The following is a 16,875-nucleotide window of genomic DNA, read 5'->3' on the forward strand; positions in this document are numbered from 1 at the left end:
GGCTTTACAGCATACGACATCCCTGTCCGTAGGACCCTCACATGTCATTTCTGTCTCTACATGGTCGCGCCTTTACAATTCTCCTCTGCTTACTGTATCACTGTATCAGACACAGGTGAGAGTGCGGCTCGGGCCGCATTTTCCCGAGTCCGAGTCATTTATAACCAAGCCAGGCCCGAACCCGCAGCAATGCACTGTGCACACAGTCAGTGGAGCAGAGCCTGTGTTGTTTTCAGGCGTTGTCACGTAGATAACAAATTCCAGCACTTTAATAGGATGTTCATTCTTTATTCCACTAAATTAGACATCTTTTGTTGGTCAGTCATTAAAACGGAAGCGAGTTTTATGCGCATCTCTCGGCAATTTAAACTTGCATGCTTAATTTAATTAGGACGAGCCACATCACAAGCCCCGTGATGTAAATATTGCACATGTGTGCATCGCGATGGCAATGCTTAAAAGATAAATTGTTTATGTCTACTTTCAACATATTGTACCACAATAGCCGTAATTAGAATTATAATATTATTACTGTAATTAATGTTGTTGTAAGCTACTGTCATTACCGTCTGTCCTGCATCTCTCTCTGTCTCTGTCTCTCTTTCTGTCTCATTGTGTCATACGGATTACTGTTAATTTACCATGTTGATCTGTTCTGTATGACATCTATTGCACGTCTGTCCATCCTGGAAGAGGGATCCCTCCTCAGTTGCTCTTCCTGAGGTTTCTACCATTTTTTTCCACATTAAAGGGTTTTTTTGGGGAATTTTTCCTTATCTGCTGCGAGGGTCCTAAGGACAGAAGGATGTCGTATGCTGTAAAGCCCTGTGAGGCAAATTGTGATTTGTGATATTGGGCTTTATAAATAAAATTGATTGATTGACATGAACATAGCATTAGCCTTCACATAGCCTTTCTTAGAAGATGCTCTTGCACCTTTCTATCTCTCATAATCTGTTTTTTGTTTAGAGTCATTCCAGACAATGCTTTCATAGTTGTGGCTATTCTTTGATTGTAGACATGCCTGTTAGTATCATAATAACAACACAACATGTCCTTAGGCTGCTCTACGCTGTTGTTGGAATCCAGTCGTTGACATTCAAAAATCCCAGCAGCTGTTGTACTGGTGAAGTGGAGGGTGTGTCTGTGTTTGAGCTAGCCTGGAAAGGGCGTGTAGGCCCGATAAAAGAGCCATTAGTTAGCAGTCTTTTTGGAGCCTTTCACTGCTCCAGTTTGCAGTGAAAGGGGAGGGGGTTGTTCCTGGCTGGCAGGCCCAGGCCTTGCGCCATGGGTTGGTCACCTCGGCCTCAATAGCAGGCCTGTTTGGAGAGCCCATGGCATGTCTTCCTGGGAGGGAAACTGTTTCAGCTGGGGCTTAGCTGGCCTGTGCACTGCAAAGTCTGTTTGCGATGTATGTTCATGTATTTGTATGAGGACCAAATGTCCAAACAAGAATTGTAAACTTTGAAAGCTTGAGTAATGCAAGTGTGTGTGTGTCTGTGTGTAAGCAACCCCAACGCAACGAGCAGGAGAGGGACTGCAGCATGATATTTATACCAAAAAATATATAAAAAATTACGGATAAAAGAAACCATAAGGTCAGGGCTCGTGTGTGTGTTTAAGGGGAGAGCAGGGGGTCTGTCTGTACGAGGAAGGAGATCTTTTAATCTCACTCAGGTTGTATTTAACCCTGTTGCTGCTTGACAAAGACCTCCATTACAGAAGAGAGGGAGCGTTTCCTTAGAAAGTGAAAAGAGAGAGACTTTGCATTTTTTTCAAATTCCGTGTTTGACTTCAGTGTGTGAAATTCCTCATAGCTGATGATAAACTCAAGGTTTTCATAATCAGAGCTGATATCTGAAGGCCTTAATAAATCAGGGCAGACAACTCTGTTCATTACTGAGAAAGAAACAATGTTTGCCTCATGAAATGTTATCTTTAGTAAAAGAAGACGTGTTGCTTTGAGGTGGGGAAGTCAGCTAAAATGGCTTCATTTTACAGTTGATCCAGGCATAGAGCAAAAGGCCCAGATAAGAATAAAAGACATTTCTGATCTTTTCTCTGTAATGAACAATGAGCCTGAGGGAATTCTAACCTGGAGTTTTAGTTGGTTGAAATGTGCAGTTCACCGCTAGATGCCACTAAATCTCCCTCAATTTTACACACCTTTAAAAGAAAACCCATCTTCTGACTTTGCAGAGCAGCTACAGTGGCACAAATGTGTCTAATCCTATACCTTAAAAATGAATGTCAAGTTAGGTCTAATTTTCTTTTCCTTACAGCAGAATGCAGCTGGATTGGCTTTGAGTAAGAGAAGCGACTGTGAACAGACACATGACATCTCCATTAACAAGCTGCTGAACAGTGTAGATACAGTGTGTTTACATACAGCACCAATGACAAGTTTGTGGGGGAGGCAAGTTTGTTTAAAAACAAGTTTGTTTAAAAACATTTTCTCAGCTACTGAAAGAAGAAAGATAGTACTTCTCTTATATGAACTCTAAACATATTTGAGAGAGGGAAATGCCAGTTTAATTTTTGGGTACAAAAATGGAGTGATTACTTGGTAGTGATGACATGAGATGGTGGAATCCAGTCCACCAGGCTCATCCTAGTATGGGGGCTTGGCATGTCTTCTCTGTGGCCCAGAGCTAACATGGGAACACAACAAGAATGTGACTCCACAATATGACCTAAAAGAAATGAAATGTCACACATGAGGAATGCTGGGAACTCAGTGTGCAGGAGGACGAGAGGTTGCCACAGGCCAGGTTAGAGCTGCACAGCCTCTAGCCTCAGCCACTCACACGTTATTGGTTCAGGATCATTCATTCAGGGAATGTGTAGGAGCTGTGATGTATGTATGTATGTAACGCATACCTGTGAGATCTAAGCTAAGCACAAAAGGTAAGGAAATTTGTGTTTGGTAGATTATTTCTTTGTTGTAACAATGCTTCTTGGCAATAAATCTTGTACCATGGGAAAGTCTGTTTATTTCCCTTTTAAATGGTGCCACATTTGTAAGGAACATGCACTTGTGGGTTGAGCAGCAGAGCTGAGCATGTGGGTTGCGCCCATGAAAAATTTGCCAAATCATTTCTGCCAATGCCAAACAGCTTTTTTTGCTTTTGCTATTGACTCTTGTTTTGAGCTTCTGGTAGTGGCTGTGTATGGCAAACTGCGGTAAAACCCCAGTTGAGACGCATATTCTGAATGTGCTGTCTACATGGTTTGTCAGGCAGAGAATAATCACCTGCTTCCTCAGGTTTGGTTTCACTTTAGTCTGGTGTCATGTAGTGACGTCAGCATTACGACACAGGAGTGGACATGTATGGAAAAATGCACATGTGATGACAGTGAGTAGTGGACTGAAAAAGTCCACATGAAACATATTGTTGAATTTGTACTTATTTTTCTTAACTCATCTCAGGCTGTTTCTCACTCAAATGAGATTGACAGCCCTGATCTGAAGGGTGGTCACTTTCAGACATCTGAGGTTCAGCTCTATAATATCAGACCTGGTTACGTTTAGGGATGTGCAACATTGGAGTTTTTTCTGATATCCAATATGCTGATTTATAACAGCTCATTTGGAGATAACTGATACCGATATTGATATATCCACTTTTTTTTCAGGGTACTGTGATAATTTTGGCACTCTAATGTTGTACAATTTGAACAAATGTAAGCAGAATTTTCAGAGCCATTTGAGTTTTAGGGAGAATGTATTTCTCTGGATCATACTTACGATTAAGTGGAGTAATGAAGTGAAGACAGCAGCTGAAAAAAGTTCTAAATTATCATTTACAGTATATACACAGACTCAAACAGAATAACTCTGATTCCAAAGTGTTCCATATTTTATGTGCGTCTTACCACACACGCCACCACAATAATATGAAAAGCGGATCTGATCAGATGAGCCGCGCTTTTCTGAAACAGCTGACCAGCTACCTGTATGCTTTGACCTGCAGAATATTCCAATGTCTTTACTGTGGCTGTTCTCACCGGGATTCCCCTGAAAAATACATCAATTGAAGCTGACAGAATGAAAGCAATTACCATGTCATTATCATGTCAATAGCGGGAGGAGGTGGACACTTAGAGCTCCATCTCTGCTGTAAATGATACATTGAAAAAATTTAATATTTTATCTAACTAAATCACATTCTTTTATGAGGTTTCTGTCAATATTTTTTGTCATGCTTGTATGAAACTTCTGGAGATATTAATCCAAATAAATGACATTTATCTAAATCCCGCTGAACTCCGCTGGCTCAAGTCTCATTAAAGAGGCCCCGCTTTCACTTCCAGCAGATTGGGTGCAAAGCATTGTAGGTATTCTCTACCCACTGAGGATACACATATGTATTCTGGGGATTTCTCTGAAAGAGGGACTCAGTACTTGGTGAAATTCGGAAAGATCCTTGACATTGGAACAGTCCTTTGGCAGGGTTCAGTGATGTAGCCTCCTTAAAATTCAGCTGTTTGGGGATCCCTCCTTGACCTTGAGAAACACCCATTGTCTGCTCTTCTGTTCCCCTCTGCCTCTGTTTCCAGCCCCTGCTTATTTTCCCTGATCAGGTCTGTCCCTTTAATTCCCCAGAACTGCTGTTTTCCATCCAGCCACCAGCTGTCCTCGGACTTTCTTCCAAGCCCCATATCCTCTCCTATTTTCCATTTGCAATCACCTGGGCTTCTCTCCCCCCTCACACATCTGTTCCTAGTTACCTCATCACCCTCTTTAGTATATGACCTGCCACTGTCACTCGCTTGTTGTTGGTTTATCTGCTCATTTTACCTTGTGAGTTCCCTGTGTTTTTGGGTTTTTGTGTTGATTTTTCTACTTGTTTCCCTGCCTGTCTGATATTCATCTCATCTGCCTGTTTTCTTCCATTAAACAATCTTTTCTGAATCCACCTGTCTGTTGTCCTGCATGTGGATCCTCCCTGCCCGTGCTGCTTCAGTCAGCTGTAACACAAAGTAAAAAGGATTCAGCTGACCAGTACAGTTGCTTGGGGGAGACTTCAGATATTTTTTTTCTCTTTCTTTGTTAAATATGGAATCCCAGACATCACTGGTCTGATGGCAGTCAGCCAGATAAGGCATTTTGTTGCCATTTGACCATCAGCATCAATTAACAGACATTGGTTGACTTGATCCAAGAGAATTGCCTCTTAAATGGGATACTGCTAACTGAAGTTATAATGCTATCAAAACAGTCTTTTCAATGTCACATGGCCACACTACTTCAACATTTCTAGAACATATTTGACTGCATGTTACACTTTTTTGTGCATTATCTTTCCTCAGTTTCTATTAACTGTAAGTAGTGCTTTCTATTGAAAATTGTTTTTAAGAAGCAGGACACCCTTGTTAAATTCATACCCCTAAGAAGTGCTGTCTTTACTGTCTTGTGTCTTTACAAAAACGAAATGGCAGAAGTTTTAAAAACAGTAATTATCTCTGAAGGGAATCCGGGGTGTATATTTAAGTCTGAACGTATGTTTCCTCTTGGTGTTTCCTGTGGTATGTGATGTATGTGTTGCGTTGCTCTCCTTGCAGATGGATGGAGGCCTGTCTGGACGAGGAGTTGCCTCCCACCACAGAGCTGGAGGAGGGGCTGAGGAATGGCGTCTATCTGGCCAAACTGGGCAACTTCTTTGCCCCAAAAACCGTCTCCCTTAAGAAGATCTATGACCGTGAGCAGACACGTTACAAGGTGCAAACATGCATTGTGTATTTGTACATTGGAGGAAGATTACATTACCAAAATTTGGTCAATCACTAAAGCCAGACACTGAGAATGGCGGTCAGAGATGTGAACTGTAGGGATTTATGTATTTCTACGTCCAAGTAATGTATTTTTAAAAACTTGAAGTGCTTTTGATGCCTCCATTAGCAGGTCAAAAACTGCCACAGTAAACAATCAAGATAAAATCATAATAAATACAAGAATAACCAAAAACATGATGTATCAAAAGGCAGCAGTGGTTAAGATGGAGCGCATGGGTGTTAAAACGTTTAAAGAGATAGTTCACGCTAAAAAGAAACACCATGCCCCTCTGTGGTGCTTTTTCAATAATCTCATGTCTGGGGGTGTTAACAAGGACATCATTTTTATATCTTTTTTTAAAGCAGGAAGTGTTAATGTAATGCTCCAAAGAGTTTCTACATTTTTTTTTGTTTTTTTACTCTCCTTTCCTAGAGCTATGAAAAGAAGAACATGTTGATCTCCATCATTCAGTTCTGAGATGTAACTCAGATTGTGTCTGTAGAGTCTTTACTGTCATAGTATTCCTTTAAGTCCAGTTTATGACAGTCACTGCTTTGTGTTGTAACCTGTCTGAGGTTGTAGCTGAATAGGACCTCAGTATGTAGCTGGTGTTGTCAGTGTGAAGGAGGCTGGAGTCTTCTTTGGAACTTAACAACATGTTTTTTGTGTCCTGATGTTTAATTTCTTTTTTACAGGCAACCGGTCTCCATTTCAGACACACAGACAATGTCATCCAGTGGCTCAATGCCATGGCAGAGAAGGGACTGCCAAAGGTGAGCATGGTTAAGACTTTATTTTAATGAACACCAAGTATCAGCCAGAGTTTCCTCCTGAACCAGTTAGTAAAACCTTCAATAAAAATCTCCTCCCTTGTTCTACAATTCTGTTTTTGTAATTGAATTTGGGATGTCCCGATCTGATCTCAAAGATCCGTACCTGTCAGATTATGTCAGATGGTGTTTTAACTGGTGATGTTTTCATGCACAGTAACGCACAAAGTGCAGCCGCTGTTTGCTGTCCAACTCTCTGTCTCTCCTATGTTAACAAAATGTGGTTTGAGTTTTTTTGTTCATGTTATTTATCAAATAGTGGGACGGCATAGTTATAAAATAGTTCATTTTTGTGATAAAAGCACCAAATTTGGCAGATGTGTTGACAAATATATTGAGAGCAAATCTGGATATTGGGGCATCAGAAACTCGCCCCTTGGTGGCCAGAGCAGGCAATTGAATCCTACCAGCCCATGGACCCGTCCCTTTAATTGGATCCACTCCAAAATGTAATGGCTTCTAAGTTGGACCATGCTACATGCCTCCACCAAGGTTTGTGAAAGACAGTTTTCACATAATCCTCATCCAAAAAATGAATGGAAGTGAATGGGCGGCCACATGTGGGCGGCCCGTGGACACACCCCCTGAGTTGGATCAACACCAAAATTTAATGTATTCTAAGTTGGCATGTGTTACATCCCTCCACCGAATTTTGTGAAAATCAGTCAGTCAATCAGTCCGGCAGTTTTTGTATAATTCTGCTGACAAACTAATAAATTGGGTGGCATGACCAAAGTGTGACCAAAGTGTTCTATTCCAGTATATTAAGCTATAAATGTACCAAATTTGGAGCTTTTATCACAAGAATGAACATTTTTTTTTAGCTATGACGCCCAATTTATTAATAAATTTTGGTGTTGATCCAACTCAGGGGGCATGTCCACGGGCCGCCCACATGTGGCCGCCCATTCACTTCCATTCATTTTTTGGATGAGGATTATGTGAAAACTGTCCAACCGATTTTCACAAACCTTGGTGGAGGCATGTAGCATGGTCCAACTTAGAAGCCATTACATTTTGGAGTGGATGCAATTAACGGGACGGATCCATGGGCAGGAAGGATTCAGTTAACTGCTCTGGCCACTAGGGGGCGAGTTTCTGATGCCCCGGTATCCAGATTTGTTCTAAATATATTTGTCAACACATCTGCCAAATTTGGTGCTTTTATCACAAAATTGAACAATTCTAGAAATATATTGAGCTACCACTAAAAGTGATAAGCGCTTGTTTCATTTTAGCTCAGTCAGTATGTTCACATGACATTAGAGACAATTGATTTATTGTGTTAGTCCAACTGAAACTGGACTTTTAAAATATATGTAAACATGTTAGTTCGACTGAAATCGTAGTAAAGCGAATTTCCCAAAGTCGGACTAGCACACTAAGATAATGTGATTGGGAGTCTAATTACGTCTGCATGTATACCGTCAATCCCCAAACTGGCAGAGGCACTCTACGCTAAATATTATTAAAAGCATACCATTGGTGCCTGTTAATTTTGGCACAGTATGAAAATGTACTTGCAGAGACTTGAATTTGGTTTGAGATATGGTAAATGGTTGTCACATGATAATGTGGTTGTGATTAATAATGTTTTGAAGACTGTGGTTGCAGTGGAGTCAAGTAGGAAGTAACATTTAAATGCTTGAGATGAAAGTAGGCTGCATACATTTTACTGTGAGCTTTATGAGCCATGTTGTTGAAAAATCAAACCTAAAAACACTAGACATGGATACTGTAAAAACAAATCACAAATATGGTCATTTGGTCTCGAGAACTGTTCACAGTGACAGATTACCTCAGACACATTTCCAGCCAGTGTAAGTTGATTCTGTGGTGAAATTAACTCACTGGAGAGGAGAAACATCAGTAGGAGAGTATTACAGACTTTTAAGTGGTTACACAGGGTCGATCCCTTCGTGCTTCTGGCCAGTTGACCACAATACTGCCGAATAGTGACCTGTGAAATTCCACAGAGATTCAGAGAGAGAGACATTCATACTTGTTTTTTTTTTGTTTTTTTTTTTCTTTATTAAGTTTTCATCAACAACAATACAATGTTTACATTTTCCTTTTTTCCAACTGTATATAACATTTGTATACATTATATTCAGAAATTATTATAATTATTACTCCAACATATTAACCAATTAGTTAGAAAAAGCAACACTTAAATCGAAAAAGGTAAAAGTTCTTTTTTTTTTTTTTTTAAGAAATGAAAAATGAAAGTAATAATTGTCCACTCCACATTATAATCACAGAAAAGTACAGGTGCAAATTTTGTGCTACAGACAATGACATATGTGTATGTGATATGCACATAGGGGAAATATAAAAGCAAAAGTCTGGCAGAGCCCAACTAGATGATTAACCTCATTGTATTAATAAAGGCAGGACAGGATTCCATCATTTAGTAAAGACCGATGTTTGTTATCTTAACAAGTATGCAATTTGTTCCATCTGATATAAGTCCCAGACCACCTAAAGGCTGCTTTAAGTAATATATGCAAGAGGTATTTCTTATCTTTCACATTCAGACTTTCAAGGATAACACCTAGTAGTGCCACTGTAGGGTCTTGTGAGATATCTTATTAAAAGACCTCCTTAAGGGCAACAAATACCTCTCTCCAATAACTTCGGACATTGCCAAAATATACGGATGTGATCGGCAGTGCATGTTCCACAGTTTCTCCAACATGAGCTGGGATGTGTTGGACCCATTTTAAATACAATTTTTTTTTCCATTTAAATTCCCCCCATGTGTTGGTATTTGTGACCAGATGGGCCTCAGTGCATACCAAGTGTTCTGTGATATGACCATGTTCATCTCTGCCTCCACCTCACCTGTAGGGTGTTATGTAGATTCATAATATTTTATACACTTCACTAATTATTTTTTTTGTCTCCGTTTCTTATTTGTATTTCTTTTAGAAAGTTTTCTGAGGATGTAAGCTTTATGAGTTTACCCCACTCATTGTGTGTTGTCAAAAAAGTTCTTTCCTGCAAGTATCTCAAGAAATCTGTCCAGGGGAGATCAAGGTCATTTTTCAACTCTTTGAATGTCTTAAGATTATCATTGTTAAATAACTGATGAAGATAAATCAGTCCATGATCTGATTATTTTTCTAAAGCCAGCATCCAAATGCTTAGGTGTAAAGGTCCTCATAGAGTCCAAAAGCAGACTTTATTTTATTCCAGATTTTAAGAGTAATCTTAGTCCAATGTGACATTTCTTGTGTAGGGGCATCTAGAAAGGGTAGGATTTTCAATGGCTCTGTACTTGTATATTTTTCAATATTGAGCCAGCAGGTGTGTGTACCATTCTGAATCCATACTATCAGAGGCTTCATTTGTGCAGCCCAGACATGGGGGAAAGTTACACATGTGCAAGTCACAAGCAAGTCTCAAGTCTTTATCTTCAAGTCTCAAGCAAGTCCCAAGTTAGTTGTGGTGAGAGTCAAGCAAGTCAGGTCAAGTCCTTGCTGTAGGTCAAGCAAGTTAAGTCGAGTCATTGCTCAGGTCAAGCAAGTCACAAGTCAAGTCATATGTCACATACAGCAAACATCTCCTCACGATCCGCTAGCTACATGTCCTCTGAATATGCAGTGAAAAAGTCCGGTCTCTGTAGGCAGCCCAGGCTCCGCAAATAGCAACAAAAACATCTGGGTCCAGGCTGTACCAACCAGCCAGCCCGAGACAACCGAAAGCAAGCATACACACATGAACGTGATGCCCATGTCTCATGGTCTCACGCAAGCGTGCACACGTGAACGCGGTGTACAGAGAAGCAGTTAGAGCTTCAGGCTACAATGAGGCTAAAAACAGAGTTCAAATGAAATTTTTCCAAACAACTTTTTATGTTTGGGGCTTCAGGACACTTGGATCACTACGGACGAGCAGTATGGAGATATTTTGTGGTTTCAATTATGTGTTTTTGGACGTTTGAATCTGGGGCGCCATAAGCCTCCATTAGATGGAGTTTTGTTGCTACCTCCTCCATCGGCATGAGGCTGAATAGATAATGGGTGAATTTCCATGTTGGATGCACTATCCCTTGAACAGGTGTGTAAATCCAGGGTAACTAGCAACTATTGCTCGTTCATGACAAAGTCACGGAGGATGAGGGAGGGAGGGGCGAGCTAGGTCTGTTGTGTTTGATAACATTGTTGAACGTAAACAGAAGTTTGGTAGTTGCAAAGTTGTGAATTAAATTCTTGGGCGCTTATTTTGCCATATGAATTTCATTTTTTTTTTAAATTCAAATGATCAAGAGTAGACATTGGAATATCTATTGGTAAGATCTGAAATAAGTAAAGAAGTCTGAGCAGAACATTCTTATGAATACTTTCAGTGCAACCCAGAAAAGAAAGGGGGAGTGTAGACCATCGTTCCAGATCATCACTAATGCAACAAATTATTTTATTATAATTAACATCATAAAGATTCTGTAGAGATGGAGGAATATATATGCCAAGGTACTTAGTACCTTCTTTGGGCCATCTAAATTCACTTTGAAGTTAAACAGTTTGTGGGATATTGCCATTGATATCCATTGCCTCTGTTTTATCCACATTTACCTTGTATCCTTAGTAGTACCCAAACTGAGAAATAAGCTCCTTCAAGTGTGGTATTGTTGAGGAGGTTTCTGTCAAATATGATAAAGCATCATCCGCGTAGAGCAATAATTCGTGTGCTCCTTTATTTATCACAATTCCTTTTATTTCACGATCATCTCTGATAAGTTGGGCTAATGGTTCAATGCTAGCCCCTTTTACACTGCCAGATTTTCCGCGAAGGTTGGGCCGTTTTGGCGGCAAGCTGCAAGCGTGTAGACACACAGAGCCGAATTGGCGAGTTGATCCGAGGTGCCCAATTTTCCGCCTCGTAGGGTAGTCATATTGGCGGAACCCTTTTAGTTTAAAAAGACAGAGGCGGCCTTCCGCAACAGGAGGGGCTGTTGATGACTTGTGGGAGGAGCTGTTGATGATGCCGCATGTGCAACGCACTGGCGGTGGATAAACAGGAAACAGCTGGTAGCAGGAATTAGTGAGCAGCTAGTAGCAAGAGGGAGACGCAAATCTGACGGACACTGTAAAGATGACCAACTGAGGAGACAAGAAATCACGCGCATTCCTTGCCCTCACAAACAAAGAGGCCATTAACTGTCAAATGACGGGGATGGTGAAGAATGGGCCAACTTATGAGAGAATCGCCGAAGGACTGACTAGCCGCGGCTTCCCTCCCACGTCACTGTTCACATCACGCACTGAGCTACACGTTTTGTTACTTGCTCATGCCCCCCATTGCCCCGAAAAAGGCGCATTCTGTATAAACAAAATTAGGTAGGCGGCATTTTGCTGCACTCCTCCGTTTTGTTTTTATATTGCCAATGCTGAAAAAAGACTGACTGGGCTTTCCTGCAAATTTGCACAATTCCTATCTAAAAAGGGCTACTGATAGCAAATAACAAAGGTGATAAAGAACAACCTTGTATGCATCCCCGCTCCAGTTCAGATTTCCCAGATGTATCCCTTAACCCTAACAGCAGCCTGTGGAGATAAGTCAGTGTTTGCACCCAGCTTATGAAATTAGTGCTAAATCTGAACTGTTTTAATGTTTGGAATAGATACTGCCATGATACACAATCAAATGCCTTTTTTGGCATCTGAAGATATGATGAATGATTCGGATTTCTTATCTTTTTAAATGGGATGTTAAATGGGATGTATGTTTTGCAGGCCATGCATATTATCTCCATAGTACCTACCAGTGATAAAACCAGTTTGATCGGGGTGAATAGTTTCAGTGATTATCTGATTAACTCGTCTAGCCAGTATTGCTGTCAGTATCTATAGATCCCCCTTCAACGAACAACAAAAAAAGATAATCTGCAGCCTGGCCGGGAATAGCAGGCTGTACTGAACTCCTTTCCATCCCCGTAGTGCCTTCCGTGCGTCTGTAAAAGCAGCTCTGGCTTTGGCAACACCAGGGTTGTAGTCAGGTAATATATCAACCCTACTCCCATTGTTGATCAGTGGGGCTCCAAAAAAAGACATCTTACTCTGTAGCCTGCTCACTAGCAACCCCCCCATACTTGTTTTTTGATTACTGAGCTGTCTTTGCAAGTCACTGAATCCAACCATATACCAATAATAACTGTCTTGTTACCTAAAACATAACACCTTTTTGAACTACGTAACCAACTCCCAGCAGATGTTAGCTAGGCTTGATCACATTTCCGCACAGCGGGGTTAGTTGTTACACGGTGTTACAACTAACTATATAGCTCATTTTCTCTATTTTTACACTTCAAACATATGATCAGTTGGGATTAATGTTCTCAGTTAAGTGATAAATGGTAAATGGATTGCATTGTATAACGCCCTTTAAGTCTTATGACCACTCAAAGCACTTTTACACTACTGAGTCACATTGACCCATTCACACACATTCACACACTGGTGGCCAAGGCTACCATACAAGGTGCCACCTGCTACTCAGTAACCATTCACACACTCAAACCGATGAAACAGCCATCGGGAGCAGTTTGGGGTTCAGTATATTGATACTTCAGCATGCGGGTTGGAGGAGCCGGGGATCGAACTGCTGATCTTCCAATGTGGACGACCCGTTCTTCCTTTGAGCCGCAGCCGAATGAGATATACTTTGTATTTTTAATATGCAATATATCTTATTGACACATAGTTTCACAGTCTTGTCAATATTCATTCTTTCAATATGATCTAGGTTACCCAATCTATGTACATCTATCTGCACGATTCTGGAAAAAATGAGAATCACGATTTTTTTTGGCTTATAATTGAGATCACGATTCTCTCACGATTTTTTTCAACATAAAGACATATTGTGCTTATTTCCTGATACAAAAGGAAAAGTAACAAAAATTATAAATAAATAATAAAAAAAAATCTCATTAAATAACAAAGCCTATGATTGTGCCTGAAACAAGAGACACAAGGCACATAAACTCTGGTCAGCAGAGAGGGAACACTGCTGTTTTAGCTTTGTCTCTTGTCTTCTCTTACAGCTTTTGAACAATTTTAACAATAATATCAATGTTGAACAACATTTTTCTGAGGTAGGTATTGCAGGCCTGGAATTAAGTCAAAATTAAATGTTTCAACACCATGCATTTGACAGGAGTATTCACCTAACATAGCCTACATATCTTTAATTATATAATTATTTATATGTCTCTATGTACAGTACAGGCCAAAAGTTTGGACACACCTTCTCATTCAATGCGTTTTCTTTATTTTCATGACTATTTACATTGTAGATTCTCACTGAAGGCATCAAAACTATGAATGAACACATGTGGAGTTATGTACTTAACAAAAAAAGGTGAAATAACTGAAAACATGTTTTATATTCTAGTTTCTTCAAAATAGCCACCCTTTGCTCTGATTACTGCTTTGCACACTCTTGGCATTCTCTCCATGAGCTTCAAGAGGTAATCACCTGAAATGGTTTTCCAACAGTCTTGAAGGAGTTCCCAGAGGTGTTTAGCACTTGTTGGCCCCTTTGCCTTCACTCTGCGGTCCAGCTCACCCCAAACCATCTCGATTGGGTTCAGGTCCGGTGACTGTGGAGGCCAGGTCATCTGCCGCAGCACTCCATCACTCTCCTTCTTGGTCAAATAGCCCTTACACAGCCTGGAGGTGTGTTTGGGGTCATTGTCCTGTTGAAAAATAAATGATCGTCCAACTAAACACAAAAAGGATGGGATGGCATGTCGCTGCAGGATGCTGTGGTAGCCATGCTGGTTCAGTGTGCCTTCAATTTTGAATAAATCCCCAACAGTGTCACCAGCAAAACACCCCCACACCATCACACCTCCTCCTCCATGCTTCACAGTGGGAACCAGGCATGTGGAATCCATCCGTTCACCTTTTTTGCGTCTCACAAAGACACGGCGGTTGGAACCAAAGATCTCAAATTTGGACTCATCAGACCAAAGCACAGATTTCCACTGGTCTAATGTCCATTCCTTGTGTTTCTTGGCCCAAACAAATCTCTTCTGCTCGTTGCCTCTCCTTAGCAGTGGTTTCCTAGCAGCTATTTGACCATGAAGGCCTGATTCGCGCAGTCTCCTCTTAACAGTTGTTCTAGAGATGGGTCTGCTGCTAGAACTCTGTGTGGCATTCATCTGGTCTCTGATCTGAGCTGCTGTTAACTTGCGATTTCTGAGGCTGGTGACTTGGATGAACTTATCCTCAGAAGCAGAGGTGACTCTTGGTCTTCCTTTCCTGGGTCGGTCCTCATGTGTGCCAGTTTCGTTGTAGCGCTTGATGGTTTTTGCGACTCCGCTTGGGGAAACATTGAAAGTTTTTGCAATTTTCCGGACTGACTGACCTTCATTTCTTAAAGTAATGATGGCCACTCGTTTTTCTTTAGTTAGCTGAGTGGTTTTTGCCATAATATGAATTTTAACAGTTGTCCAATAGGGCTGTCGGCTGTGTATTAGCCTGACTTCTGCACAACACAACTGATGGTCCCAACCCCATTGATAAAGCAAGAAATTCCACTAATTAACCCTGATAAGGCACACCTGTGAAGTGGAAACCATTTCAGGTGACTACCTCTTGAAGCTCATCGAGAGAATGCCAAGAGTGTGCAAAGCAGTAATCAGAGCAAAGGGTGGCTATTTTGAAGAAACTAGAATATAAAATATGTTTTCAGTTATTTCACCTTTTTTTGTTAAGTACATAACTCCACATGTGTTCATTCATAGTTTTGATGCCTTCAGTGAGAATCTACAATGTAAATAGTCATGAAAATAAAGAAAACGCATTGAATGAGAAGGTGTGTCCAAACTTTTGGCCTGTACTGTATATTTTTTAAATAAATCCCCAATATTTTATTTGCCTTTAAAAAAAATCCTCTTCCTTCATTTAATTTGACAATGTTTATTTTATTGTATTATATCTATTAATTCTCTACAGGATCTTGTATGTTCTTTAAGGTGTGTTCAATTTATTAAAAGAAACAAACAAACAAAAAAAAAAGGTTTTGGTGAACCCTGCAGCAACGTGAGCCCTCTTCCTCAGAGAGGATCTTTGCCTCCCATTTTGTTCCTGGCGGCAGAGCAGAGTGAACCGTCTTTCGTCTCGGAGGATCTTTGTCCCATGAGAGCAGGCAGCTGTTCTCCGTGTCCACAGTGTAAACATCTTTCGCTGGCGATTTGACAGTCACTAGAAGCACATTTTGACCCTTTGTAAAAGTTTCTGTGTGGTACCTGTGTTGTACATGAGCTAACGTTAGCGGCTAAGGACTAAGAGGCTGTCCGGTAGCCTATGTGTGTGTGTGTGTGTGTGTGTGTGTGTGTCTGTGTGTCTGTGTGTCTGTGTCTGTGTCTGTCTGAGGAGTGTCAGTACGTTAACTTGTCGTAGCCTTGCTGTTTGTCATGTTAATGTTATCGTCGGCAGCCCTGAATAGCTTGTAAAGCTTTAGCATAGTTAGTTAACACATTTTTTATCGGCCCATGTGTTTACTGCTACAGAAAATTAATGAATCTTTGGTTTATTTGCACAACGTCGCCTCTCTGCCGTCTTTTATCACGTTTGCTAACGCTAAGTTAACTTTACCAGCAGATCTGTTTGAGGTATAACTGAGGCTACAGTGAGCAGTGTGTTTCCCCCCTCTCGCTGCTTTCCAAACTGCCGGCCGGCTGTCGCTCTGCATCACGTGGTATAACGCTGCCTCGTTGGGAGCGCTTGTTTTCATGCAGATGATGTCCCGACTCCCGGCACGGGCGGGGCCGGCAGAATCGCCGTCATTGAAAAATTAGATCGCATATGCATATGAATCGAGATCACAATTTTATTACGATTAATCGTGCAGCCCTACTATCTGTCCAGCCATTGAATGTGTATGATTGACTAACAGGTGGATGGATACCTGTATGGATACCTATCCTTCCCCTGATGTAGATTGAGAGATATGTATCTACATATACAGGGCTCCAGACTGCAACCAAATTTTTGAAGTCAGTGCAAGTACATTTTACAACTACTTGCTCGTTTGTGACCCCCATATTTGCAGGCTTTTTTCCTTTTTTTCAGGTTGTCAAACGAGGGAGTGAGTCATTGTAGGCTAATGTGTGTGAGAGGATGAAAGTCCAGGAGTGAGTGTTAGTTAATTGCAAGGATCACATCATCTACACTTATCAGTAGGCTTTAGTGATGCGCGGGTCTGGGTTTTTTCCAATCCGCGGGTCCCGCATTTATGAAATAATTTGACGCCCCA

General features: G+C 40.9%; 1 protein-coding gene across 1 annotated transcript in view; it reads left to right on the forward strand.

The window, feature by feature from the left end:
- Positions 1–16,875, forward strand: part of iqgap1 (IQ motif containing GTPase activating protein 1) — a 144,958-nt gene that overhangs the window by 52,801 nt on the left and 75,282 nt on the right. The window contains exons 3-4 of the mRNA XM_049602676.1: positions 5,566–5,722; positions 6,472–6,549. Of these exons, the coding sequence (XP_049458633.1) occupies positions 5,566–5,722; positions 6,472–6,549 (235 nt within the window). The remainder of the gene's footprint in view (positions 1–5,565; positions 5,723–6,471; positions 6,550–16,875) is intronic.

This window comes from Epinephelus fuscoguttatus, linkage group LG2, assembly GCF_011397635.1.
Source record: "Epinephelus fuscoguttatus linkage group LG2, E.fuscoguttatus.final_Chr_v1".
In the NCBI taxonomy this organism is placed as follows: Eukaryota; Metazoa; Chordata; class Actinopteri; order Perciformes; family Serranidae; genus Epinephelus; species Epinephelus fuscoguttatus.